Genomic DNA, 12,523 nt, shown 5'->3' on the forward strand with positions numbered 1-12,523 from the left:
TCACAAGGACTCTGTAAATATTATTATACATGCAGTTGAATTACTAAGCATATTAGTGCTCTAGTCAATTGTTTCACAGTATAGAAAACAAAAGTAGCACATTCCAGTCAAACTTGTAAAAGTCTTACTTAAAAATAGTGTAAGGTAGAACATAATTTCAAAATTCCATTAAGATTTGTCTACTATAACAAGAAAAAGTCCTGACCCAACCTTTCAAAAACAGATGTAAAATAAGCAGTCTTATGACAATTAGCTGCCAGTGGCTACTTATACATTAAAAAATAATAAATAAATACTTTTTGTAGCTCAAAATTTAATAATACTTCATTTATTTGTAATTTTGCTACTCTTCAGAAAGATATAATGAAATGTTTCTGAGCTCCTGTCCATCCATTCCAAGAAAGAAACAACCTGTGCTGAAAGGATTTAAAAGAGCGGTTTCATAATGAAAAGGTCACAAAAAGTAACAAGGTCCTGGCAACTGCAGCACCTTCTGTCTTAGGGGAATGTCTTGCTTTCTTTACTATTTAGTAGAGAGTGATTCTACTACCCTCATTTAATGTCAATATTTTTATCTACATTTAATTACAGACAACTACTTAATTAAAAATATCTTAAGAACCCAATATGTACCTTGTCAGGTACAGGTCTGTGTTCCATGGCCATCTGCCAAAACAAATTCATTGAATGAACATTACATCTGTGTAAATAGCTCAGTATTTGCATATGGTTCTGGTTGGTTTTATACAAAACAATTAATGACTGGTATGTCTTCATAAAAGTTTATCGGCTGCACAAATGTCTGGCTACAAGCACTACCACTGACTAATGACAGTAGTAGCCAAACAACTCTTACAGATAAACTGTCAGTAGTACCACCTGAAAACATGTTTACAATATTTGACATACATGGCGTGAATAAAAAACTGATCATGTGTTCTGAAATTGTAGTATATTTCTACACTGTGCTTTGGCAAATGCTTGGCACTATTAAAAAGAGTCTCATAACTTAAGTGCCTTATTACCAAATTTTCATTGTCTAGAACCAGGCTCTAATTATCTTAAAAGTTAAAATTTCACTGATGATTAATTCTGCTTTCTATTAGTGGAAACAGAAATTAAGTACTTTGACAAAAGTATTAACGACTTTACTTCTTGTTTAAATTAGTATGCACATTAGTATGGATATAACTTAAGAGGCTTGTCATGTTTTAAACAGATGATGCCCAGCAGTCCCTTCCAACTGAAACCATTGCATGTTCCTATGACAGCCAACAGCAATAGATTAGAGGAAGAGTTAATTAAATGTGCAAGACTGCAAAAGAACAAGAATTGACTAACTCTTCCAGTAGGGGGGGATGTTCTTTTACAGTTTATCAGCAATTAAAAGTGATAACCAGATTACCTCTCTACCTTTTCAATGAAATCAACTGCTTAAGACTAACTGGTACATGTACCTTGGTAGTGATTATGTCCAAAAGAAAGTTGTATGGAAATCAGAAAAACCAAAAATTCACTGGAAGTGGTCAATGTGAGTAAAAATAGAAGACCATTATTCTGCCTTTCCTCCCAAAACAATTATGTTTTGACACCTTATTTCTGTGAACCCCTTCAGTAAAACAGCACTTGCATTACTGTAGCTGAAAGTGCAGTGAACTCAGAACATGTTTAGAGGAACACCATCATCTGGCTTTGCCACTAGAGAAACAGCTGTGAACGTACACCACGGGCCATTTTTTAAAGCAATCATGGTGACAATAGAAATTCAATTTATTAAAAATGAATGGGATTTATTCCTGATATATATAGATGTCTATACAACTGCATCATTCCTGCAGTCTTATCAAAATCATGACCCATCTAGGTAGAACCTAAGACTTAAGGCAAATGTCCAAACCAATTGAGATGACAGGTGCCTATTTCAGCTAGAGGAACAATTAATATACAGGCATGTGTAGCAGAGTGATATGAATATGATGAGCTGATGCTTCCCTAGTCTGTCTAAATAGAAGTGAGATAAATAAAGTCTTACAGTTTTTCTACAACACAAGTCAGAACAACTTTGGAACGAATAACATTATTTTCCCCATTTTAGGCAGAAGAAAATGAAGGTTCACCAAAGCCACTGAGCAGCCTTTGGAAAATCAGGTAAAAAAATGCAAAACAGTCTGGATTTTTAGCTGGTAGGTCTAAGTGAACAGAAATCACTGCTAAGTGAACAGAAATCACTGCTGCTGGTAAGTACACAGGTCACTTCCCACCTCTAAAATTGCTTATCAGTAAAACGCTGCACTTCATACTTTCTAATGCTGTGGAAACAAATGCTGCTTTTACTTTCACCAGTCTGCAAGGAGACACACCTGCAAGTACAACTCCAAGCCTTGTCGTCGCTGCTCCAGGACCTTGGGGACCCAATTTCTCACATGCTTTGAAGGGATCTCTGGTGTTCTTATGAACTTCTTGAGCTGCAAAGGAAAAAAAAAAAAAAAGGCATAAAAGCCTATGCATTAAGGACAATAGTATGGAAACGAAGTTACTTACAGTCATCTCCCTGAAATAATAGGAGATGTCATACTTACAGAATGTGGTTAAAAATCTTCATATCCAGTTGCCCTGGACAGTAAAGAGTAGCCCTACTAACAATTTTTTGTAACTAATAGCCTGAAAATAAAATGGCAACCACTACATGAGAATATTTGAAATTGGAATTTCCCATTGGTCTACCTGGGACAATACCTCACAACATTACCACAACATAACCAGAAATTACCTTGCTAAGTGCAGCGAACACATGATGATGGCTTTTAACTCCAGATATAGGCAATTATGAACAGGTGTGAAACATGAACAGGGAGGAATGCTAACCATTTCTCTAGAGAGCTGACAATCAAGAATATTGATGCTCTCAAAGTGTACCAATGGATTGACAGTCTGTGTTTAATATCTTACACAGAGAAATAACAAGATTGTCACTGATTATATTTCAAAGAGAACTCCATAACTATTCCTCTAAAGATTCTCACAGGAAATCTTATACATGCATCTACATAGATCTATATATAAAGTGTATCTATATAGATCTATATACACACATACCATATATATATATTTATATATGCATACATATGATTGTATATAGGTAGACAAAAACATGCAACCTGACAGTACTAAAAATCCTCTTGCTGGAGCAACATATTTATTTGAAATCAAAAAATATTAATGTTTTCCTCAAAACTACAGAGCAAAAATAATAACTGAAATAGACTCCACTGCATTTTAATAGAAGGTGGCATTCTTTCTGTTGGATATTGCCTCTGAGTAAATCTGAAGCAAAGAATGCAAGGAAAGAAATTCAAAACTGACTTTGACATGCATACCCATGGGAGACTGAGAATTTACATTTCATCTTTGAGCTTGCTGGGATGTCACTACAGGAAAAAGCAGTGGCAACGTATCAACGTCTCTGCAGTCACAAGTATCGAAGCTGCAGCTGGGAAACCTCAATTGCTCTGGAAACATTTTGCAACTTCCTTATTTCTTAACAGTGCTAAATTAAAATTAAACGTGAAGTGAGAAAAACAACACTCTTAAATAAAACTCCAAACCCAGCCACATTTACTAATAGATCTTAAAAACAGAATATAACCTCCCATTTTCCCCTCTAAATTGATTTGGGATGTTGAAGAAACATGGTCACCGCTGTTGTGAACTACAACAGCACCTGCAAGGGAGCAACAAATGAGGAGAATGCTCCAGATGAGTGCAGACAAATCTGAAACTATACAAGCGTCCACCAAGACCTAGCTGCTTACAAGATAAATACTCTGTGGCTGGTAACTCAGCTGATGATTAACAATCCCCTTGTGCTCTGTGGCCCTGTTACATATAAAACATCCAAAACCCAACTATTTAATGTGCTGGCATAGATACTGGTTCTAAGTTTAAAGTCAACATTATACAGATATACAAAAGATATATTAAAAGCCCACTTTCTTATGCTTACAATAATGCAGTCATATATATTGCTATAAATAATTATAACAATATCAAGGAATATTAAGCAAAACTACATATGCATTAGCTGTATTGCTTTAGACTTGTCCCAACACAAAACAAAACATATTTATCTGAGGACTATTACTGCCCATAGTACCTTCCTGTCTGTGACACTGACCTAATGCCTATTGACATACTGTAGTCTCTACTTCTTGAAAGACTTAAAGATGGTGAACATTATCAAGTAAAGAGTTATTTGTCCAATTGTGAAAAGAAGCCATGACATAGAGTATACACTAGTTATTCTAAAATTATAGACAACGTGCAAAACAAGAGGTTTTACACTTTAAATTTTTGGAAATTTCACTGCAGTAGTTTTAACACTGTGAGCTTCTAGCATTATTGTACTTAAAAAGAACTACCAATATTTATTAACATATAGGGAAAGAAGTATAAAAAGATATTTGGGAATAAATATGAACAAATGGTTGTATTTTAAACTACATTATACATGTAGAAATAATTCAATTCTTGCTAAAAAACCTTTCCACATCAGAATAATAAAACTTTTGTTCAGACTTATATATAATACTGTAATGGGAATGATGCATAGCCTGACAAGCAAGGTTTGTTGTTCATAATCAGGGCAAAGCATAATGGTCTATGCAAACTATTTCATAGAAGCCAATATCTGTGGGTCGTTTCTGTGAAAAGAATAAATTGTACTCCTGGTGTAACATGGAAGTCTTGAAAATATTTTAAACCTTTTCCACTACAGCCAGATTGCACAGGAAGTGGGGCTTTACTCTTTTACACAACTGGAATCTATGAAAGATTGAACCCAAGACAGAAATCTAAACATGTTCTTGGAAACAGCTTTGTTTAAAAAATATAATGAATCAAAACTGTGATTGGCATTCTGATGAATGAACAATGAGCAACAGTCCTCCTTCCTCCACACAGTGCCGGCGAGACACGCTGTTCCCCAGCGAAAGGCACAATCTACGTCCATCTTCTACCACAGATGTTCTCTACAGAAGCTTTGTTTCTCCTACGCTCTACAGACATCTCCAACACTAAGGCCACCTAGAATATGCAGCAAGTCTAAAGAGACCTTTCCAACTGCCATGTACTCACAGGAATTTAGAATGAAATATACATTTTAAATTAAAGGGGAAGAGAGGAAGATAAATACCATATTGGCATGCTGATAGCAAACTGATGCAAATACTTCCTCTAGGATTTCTGTAACACTGAAAGCACTAAGGCTCACAGTATGAGCTGTTCAACAATACTAACCAAAACTTTACAACTTCAAAAAGTCAGACTTATTAAAAAGGTATATGGTTGACAAAATATGCTATATTTGCAGAATAATATAAACAGACAGCAAGTGAATGAGAAAATGAAACAAATTGAAACGTGGTGTGAAGTGCCTGGTTAGAATATCTGTTTTTCAGATTTGTTTGTTTTGCTGCTATTTTTTGCAGAGAGGTAAAGGGGCATCATTTATGATTTTTCTGGTGTTATAAGAAATCTCTGCAAAATGAGTTATTGCAGTGAAAATGGTGTACAAGAAGACAAATGAGTGAGACTGCAGTCATCCATGACTTTTATGTGGAGTAACTGTGCAGCTCCAGAAATTACAGTGAAGTTAAACCTGCTGTGCCATCTCTCTGGACAGCTAGATGTCCACAGTTATGTGATGTGGACCCTCCATCAGTTCTACTACCTGTCCATCCTGCAATGGGCTGAGGACAAGTCCAAGTACCCCCTCTACAAGAGGAGGATACTGTCAGTCTTGCAATCATTTCAGCTGGACAATGACTGCTTGGAGCATGTCACCACACCCCCTATGAGTCATCCACCAGTTGAGAGTGGCTCAGGGACATCCAGCTAACCAGGATCTCCATTACTGTGGAGCACCACAAAGGTGGGCTTCAAGAAGGAATGCTTAGGTGTCCTGTGGGTGGCATCCAGCCTCCATGTGCTGCCTGTACTGCTTTCAGAACCATGCTATGCTCCTCCAGACACTGCAACCATGGATCCACCAGGGGATGGAGATATTTGGCAACAGTGTTGGATGAGCCATGGTGGAAGACACCATCACAACTATCCCAACCAAACACAGGATGAATGCAGAGCTGCTGGGGATGCTGGGGATGTCCCTCCAAAACTGCATAGTGACATTCATGCAGCAGCACGTGTGTGTTGCTGTGCAATGCAGCAGCAGAAAGGCCACCTCCTCCACTGCTGCTGGTGGGGATCCTGGCAGTCACCCCTCGGCTCCCATTGCCACTCCACAGAGAAAGAAGAGCCCCAGATTGAGTCAGGTAAGGCTGTGCCCAGGGCTGCAACTTCCAGACAGCACAGTAAATGCTCCCCTGACAGGTCACAGCAACTCCTGAAGAGAAGGGAAAGAGACCCCCAAGGCTCCTCCACCAAACAAGAACCCAGCACCACATCAGTGATGTTGGAAGGTGCCTTGGAACATGGCTAAAGCAGGACTGGGCATCAGCTGTGGCATGTGCCAGCCCTCAAAAGCTCCCAGCCCCAACTACTGAAATAAAATAAATGCACAAATCTATAGGAAAAGTCTCAGTGTTATTGACAGTATAGATTCTATCCTCACTCTTTTTTGTGTTTTTACTAGGTAGGAGGGAATGTTAATCCTAATGGGTCCTTCTACTTGTGCCAGGTACTGTATTATTGTTCCTCTAAAGGCAGGCACCAGCTTGCTCCATGCCTGCATACTTGCAGCTGATCCTGGGACAGGTGATGGGGCTCTCCAGAGCCAGCCCCTGACCCCACTGCTCATCACCCCAGGCCTGTTTCCTCTTCTCTATACCTCCTGCTCCATGTCCCTGGGCTCTGCTCCGCTACCAGCCTGCACTGCCTGGTGCAGCCTTTCTATGGTGGTGCCCAAATCTCTCCTCTTGCCTGGAGTCACAATTTGGTGCTGCTTTCTACATCATGCCAGAGTCATACCCTGCCAGAGCAGGAGCCTAAGAAGGGGAAGTTCAAAGTCCTGCCCCTGTGAAGGATCAGCTGCACATGGGGCAGCTGCCCAGATGGTGAGCAGCCTGGGAAAGGCTTCTGCCCACAACCACAGGCTTTCTTCTCCCTTTTCCAGATCCAGCCTTGATGCTGGCTTTTCTTCTTGTCTGCTTGCAAAAGACCCACCTGTAGTTGCTCAGCAGATAGATGCCAAGTGGCTGAGGACACAGAGTTTGCTTAGTTTGCAGAAAAGTATGATGAGGCATGATCTCATTATTTCCTGAAGAGGGGAAGTAGAGCAGGAGGTACTTCTCCCTGGGATCCAGTAACAGGACATGTGGGAATGACTCATAGCTATGCCAGGTGAGGTTCACAGTGAACAACAGGAAACATTTCTTTACCAAGAGGGTGATCAAACACTGAAAGAGGCTTCCTCAAGAGGTGGTGGATGTCCCAAGCCTGTCAGGGACATTTGAACAATGCCCTTAATATAATGCTGTAATTTCTGGTCATCCCTGCATTGCTTAGGCAGTTTGACTATAAAATTGTTGTACATATTTTCCAATTGAAAATATTCAATTATATTTTTAATTCTAATTCTGTACTACATTGCATTATACAATACTATACTATTCTAAAAATAGCTGGACTGCCTGCTTGGATAGGGTGCATTTTAAGGATATAAATCCTGATTTTTCCCTCTTAATGTCTCCTAGCCTATTTCACTGTATAAACTATATTCATCTGCTTTACCTTCAACTGCAGAATTATTCTCAGAATCACTCTCAGAATTATTCTCAAACAAAGCATTCATATACTGCAAGGCTTAGTGGTGGGTGGGTGGGTGTTTCTGACGTCGTTGCTTATTTGGTTTCATATTTAATATGAACATATGACGGTATCTGAGACATATCTGTACTAAAACAATAAACAAGAAAATGAGTATTAATAAGTGGCAGATGATACCATTACTGAGGCAAGACGCACTAGCACATCTTAATTATGGTGCAGTAAAGCAAATGGGTCTTGGCTTTAGACTTTGATGGGTCAATAGGCAGCTTTTGCTCAGACAAGTTTGCTTAAACCTATACTCCTTACAAGCCTGGCAAAATCATCCTCAGGTTAATGCTTCTTTCCAGAGCTAATTCAGGACCACCAGCAAACATACTGGTGAAACTAAACTCTTCCAACATTGCACTGACAGGAGCTGTAAATACCCATGCTGGTCTTTGTTGTTTGCAGAGCAAGCTTTTCCACAATGAAGGCAAGCAGCATCAGTCGTAGTAGCTGATTGTGCCCACACTCCACTGCCACTCAGACCTACAAACCAAGAGACATTTAGTTGACCCAAATACTGGGACTGAAGCTCTTCAGTACAGTCCCACTGCTAGTAATGGGCTGCAATGCTCCTCCAGAATTCTCCTTCACAATGCTTGTCCTCCATAAAGCAGAGAAAAAAAAAAAAGCTTGCCTTTCAGCAGCCTTTCATTTCAGTTTGGAGAGAAAATTTAATACTTTAACAATGGTCAAAGCAATTTAAAGAAGTATTAGTGGATAACCAGCCTTGAAAGTACCGAGCTCCCTTTTATATATTACTAAGATGATTCAGTAGACAAGCTTAGCAGATATTTTATATTATTTTAATTGAGATGCTTTACTCAGTAATTTTCGTATCTGGTTTCCTCATGTACAAAAGCTGTTTCCTCATCTTTACATAGGGCAGGTTAGCAATAAAATTTAGAGAACTAACAAATTAATTGCCTAACTGGGAAAAAATCCACCCTATTTATTTGTGGTTTGCATGGGACTTATTTTGTGACTTTACAAGAAGACAAAAACATGCTACAGACAGCATTTTAGCCATACAGCATGTAAACAAGAATCAAAAAGAAAAGGAGACTTAGTAACATGTGAGAAATCATCACTCCCTTCTATAAAACAAAGAAGAAATTGAGTTAGTAAGGAATTAATTTCCAGAGGCATGAATCACAGGATGTATTTAAGATAAACCATGTATAGTAACAATTACAAGAGAGAGGAAAACATCACTGAGGCAAAACAAAGCTACATATTACAAAGAAGAAGATCAGTACCTTTTTATGAAGTGCATGGAATTCACTATACCTCTTCTCCACAAAATGTTTCCTTCCACTCACCAGCACTTCTATTTTAAAGACCTGAAATTTATAAATGATAAAAAAGAGGGTTATGTTACTTGCAAAAAACAATTCAGTGATATGGCTGTGACTGCACATTTTACCACAGTCGTCCTTCTAAGTAGTCCCAAAAAACCCTATGTGCCTCATGAGTTGCAGAAGCACAACAGTGATTAATGGTAAATATGGCTGAATCTTCTGTTAACCTGTCAGTTCAACAAACATATAAAAAAACAGCTTAAGCATGGACTATATGCTTTACATTAAAAACTAAGCATTAAAAGATCTCCTTTCAGAAAGATGTAACATGCTTTGAACTAATCAAAATAAAAAAGAATGATACGAACAGAAAAAAAAAAAACGGGGAGAAAACAGGGAGGAAAAATAATAGAGTTTAATTCTTTTCCCCTTCTTACAATGCAGAGTACTAATACATTCACACATGTTCAGTAAGAGCTGGACAATATATGCATTATGTTATGCATGGAAATAGAGAAATAAATGCAAGCACTATATTCTAGGCTAATTTCCTCCTAAACTACAAATTCATCTCTAGTCTCAATTGAACTTGTGCTATGTATGCTCTATGAAAAAACAAAACAAAACGCACACATGGCAGATGCTTGTTTTCTTTGTATGATACATATGACAGCTTTTGTTGCTGCCTCTGGAAGGTTGAAAGGCCAGGAGAAGCAACTCTCTGAATCCACTAATTAGCAGTCACTAACATGACATTTTCTTGATTCTCAGGTCAGCAGGTCAGTTTTGAGGGCGAGTGACGAGAAATATTTTGAGGCACTCAAGAAAATATGGTCTATTAAATGAAGACAAAATCGGCAGAGAAGTAATACAGAAAAGGTGCCTGTTCTATCTAGGAGTTCTTTGTTTTCTGTTTTGCCCAGAAAATGCTGGAAATAATTATTTTCAGGACAATGAGAAACAATGTTCAGCACAGATGATCACATCAAGACCCAAAACTTAGCCAAATAAAATGTTCTTTGAAATAAATTTGCAAACAGTGTTTATGCCTGAATGCAGAAAAAAGGGTTTTCTGTCACAACAAGCCCAGCTAGCACTGATCAGTGCAAACACTGACATACCATACTGGATAAACACTTTCTATTGTCCACTAGAACCTGCCTTTCAAACAGGTCAAAATGCTATGGTTTCCACTGGCTAGCCAAACAACAATAAAAACAGACAGAATTTTATTTAATCCAGACTGAAATGCTTTAACCTTTGTTTGAATGCAGTATGGATAGGACCATAGTCATTTCACACCAATATTTACATTACCAAAATTTGTTTGGGTTGCTGTAATAACCTGTGCTACATTCTACATCTTTGAATAGGACTATGTCTGTGTCCTAACAGTACAAGCAGATGATCTTATTTGGGTGCACTGATTTCACTCCCGCCCTCATCTATTTGGACTACTTTGGAAGAACAGCCAGTGGCTATTAAACAATTTTCCTCCACACATGAAAAAAATCCAAGGCACCCATACAATTTTAAGTTTAGAGTTGTAAAGAGAATAATATGCAAAGGAAATTCAATGTAGACATTTTTCTTTAGTTAAGACTTAACATACTAATTAAATGAGAGGAAAATTTACATTTCATATTCTATACACTACATGAAAGAAATACTTCTGCAAGGAACAATTTGTTTTGGATTGCACAAGAACAAAGGAGTTTTAAGGATAACTTCTTAGAAGGAATGGATAACAAAATATGAAAGTAGTTAAATGAAAAGTGATCATGGGTCTCTAGCTAAGGTGTTGCAACAGTTTTGTATTTACTTGATATTAAATCTCCAGGAATTACGAGGAACTTATAACACCCACTTACACCTCAGTCAGCTAAGAGCCACTCACCACTTTAAGTTTAGCACTTCTGCTGGTTATAGGATTTGCCAAGCAATTTGGAGAAGTCTAAGGGACTCCTGCCTCAGCTACAAGCACTCCCTTGGTAATTCCCAGGTAACTTGCTTGCAAATCACACGTTGGCATGTGCAGTTCCATTTTGATTTTATTCATATGTGTGTCTTCAGAGAAGTAGCTGTCCCTCTGAAATCTAAACACTCATCTTTTCATAATGGAGAATAGTTGGATTATGTGAAATGAAATATAGATCTCTATGTGGACCTTCTTTTCAAAGCACGTATCTATTTTGTTCTGTGTTTCATCATAGGTTAAGGAACCACATAAATGGTTTCAGAACACCAAAAACTATGCTACATTTATTCTTCCTCCTGTTTTAATAACAGTTTCATAATTTTTGCTATCATGACATTGAACAATATATTTGACTGTTACTTTCACAGAAGGTGAACGAGAGAATCACAGAATCACAGAATAATGAGGTTGGAAGAGACCTCTAAGATCATCAAGTCCAACCTAAGCCCTAACACCTCAACTAGACTATAGCACCAAGTGCCATGTCCAGTCTTTTTGTAAACACATCCAGAGATGGTGATTCTACCACCTCCCTGGGAAGACAATTTTAGTACTTTATTATTCTTTCAGTGAATTTTTTTTTCCTAATATCCAACCTGATGTAGCTTGAGACTGTGTCCTCTTGTTCTGTCAGTTGCTGCCCGGTGGAAGAGACCAACCCCCACCTGTCTACAACCTCCCTTCAGAAAGCTGTAGAGAGCATAAGGTCACCTCTAAGTCTCCTGTTCTCCAGGCTAAACAACCCCAGCTCCTTCAAACGTTCCTCATAGGGCTTGTGTTCCAAGCCCGTCACCAGCCTTGTTGCCCTCCTCTGGACACGCTCAAGCATCTCAATGTCCTTCCTAAACTGAGGGGCCCAGAACTGGACACAGTACTCAAGATGCGGTCTCACCAGCGCTGAGTAAAGGGGAAGAATGACCTCCCTACTCCTGCTGGTCACACAATTCCTAATGCGGGCCAGGATGCCATTGGCTTTCTTGGCCACCAAGGCACATTGCTGGCTCATATCCAACCGGCTGTCGACCAGCACCCCCAGAAGAAGCATAGCTTCGCATGCAAAGTAATGTTATTTCAAAATACAGACACTGCCACCATTATACCCTCAACTCTTTGCACCAGTGTAAAGGCTTTAACTTGCCCCTCACCATCCCGAGGCCTCAGATCCAGCTTTAGGAAACACCTAAAATTACAAAACCAACAACAACTCCGCTATGCTTGAAGTTGAATATCACTGTTTGAAAACAAAAACGTGCAAATGATGTTTCTAATCTACTTGCTGTAGCACCTGGACTTCAGAAATATACAGAAATTTGTGATAAATAAGTGGACAACTCAGAAATGTTTTTGCTTTATTTAAATCTAAATATTAAACTGATTTACAAAGTAACTTGTAAAGCAGAAATGCAAGAAATAACAC

The 12,523-nt window shown here is 38.5% G+C and overlaps 1 protein-coding gene across 2 annotated transcripts in view; it reads right to left on the reverse strand.

The window, feature by feature from the left end:
- The window catches only part of SNX24 (sorting nexin 24), a 90,139-nt gene that overhangs the window by 34,221 nt on the left and 43,395 nt on the right, over positions 1-12,523 (reverse strand). Inside the window, exons 2-3 of one of the 2 annotated variants that reach the window (XM_054002800.1) lie at positions 9,087-9,170; positions 2,361-2,465 (exon numbers count right to left, since the gene is read on the reverse strand). In XM_054002800.1, the coding sequence (XP_053858775.1) occupies positions 2,361-2,465; positions 9,087-9,170 (189 nt within the window). Of the gene's footprint in view, positions 1-2,360; positions 2,466-7,746; positions 7,829-9,086; positions 9,171-12,523 lie in introns of those variants that run through there. The other variant, XM_054002801.1, reaches the window with a different exon arrangement.

Source organism: Vidua macroura, chromosome Z (genome assembly GCF_024509145.1).
Source record: "Vidua macroura isolate BioBank_ID:100142 chromosome Z, ASM2450914v1, whole genome shotgun sequence".
NCBI classification, from domain to species: Eukaryota; Metazoa; Chordata; class Aves; order Passeriformes; family Viduidae; genus Vidua; species Vidua macroura.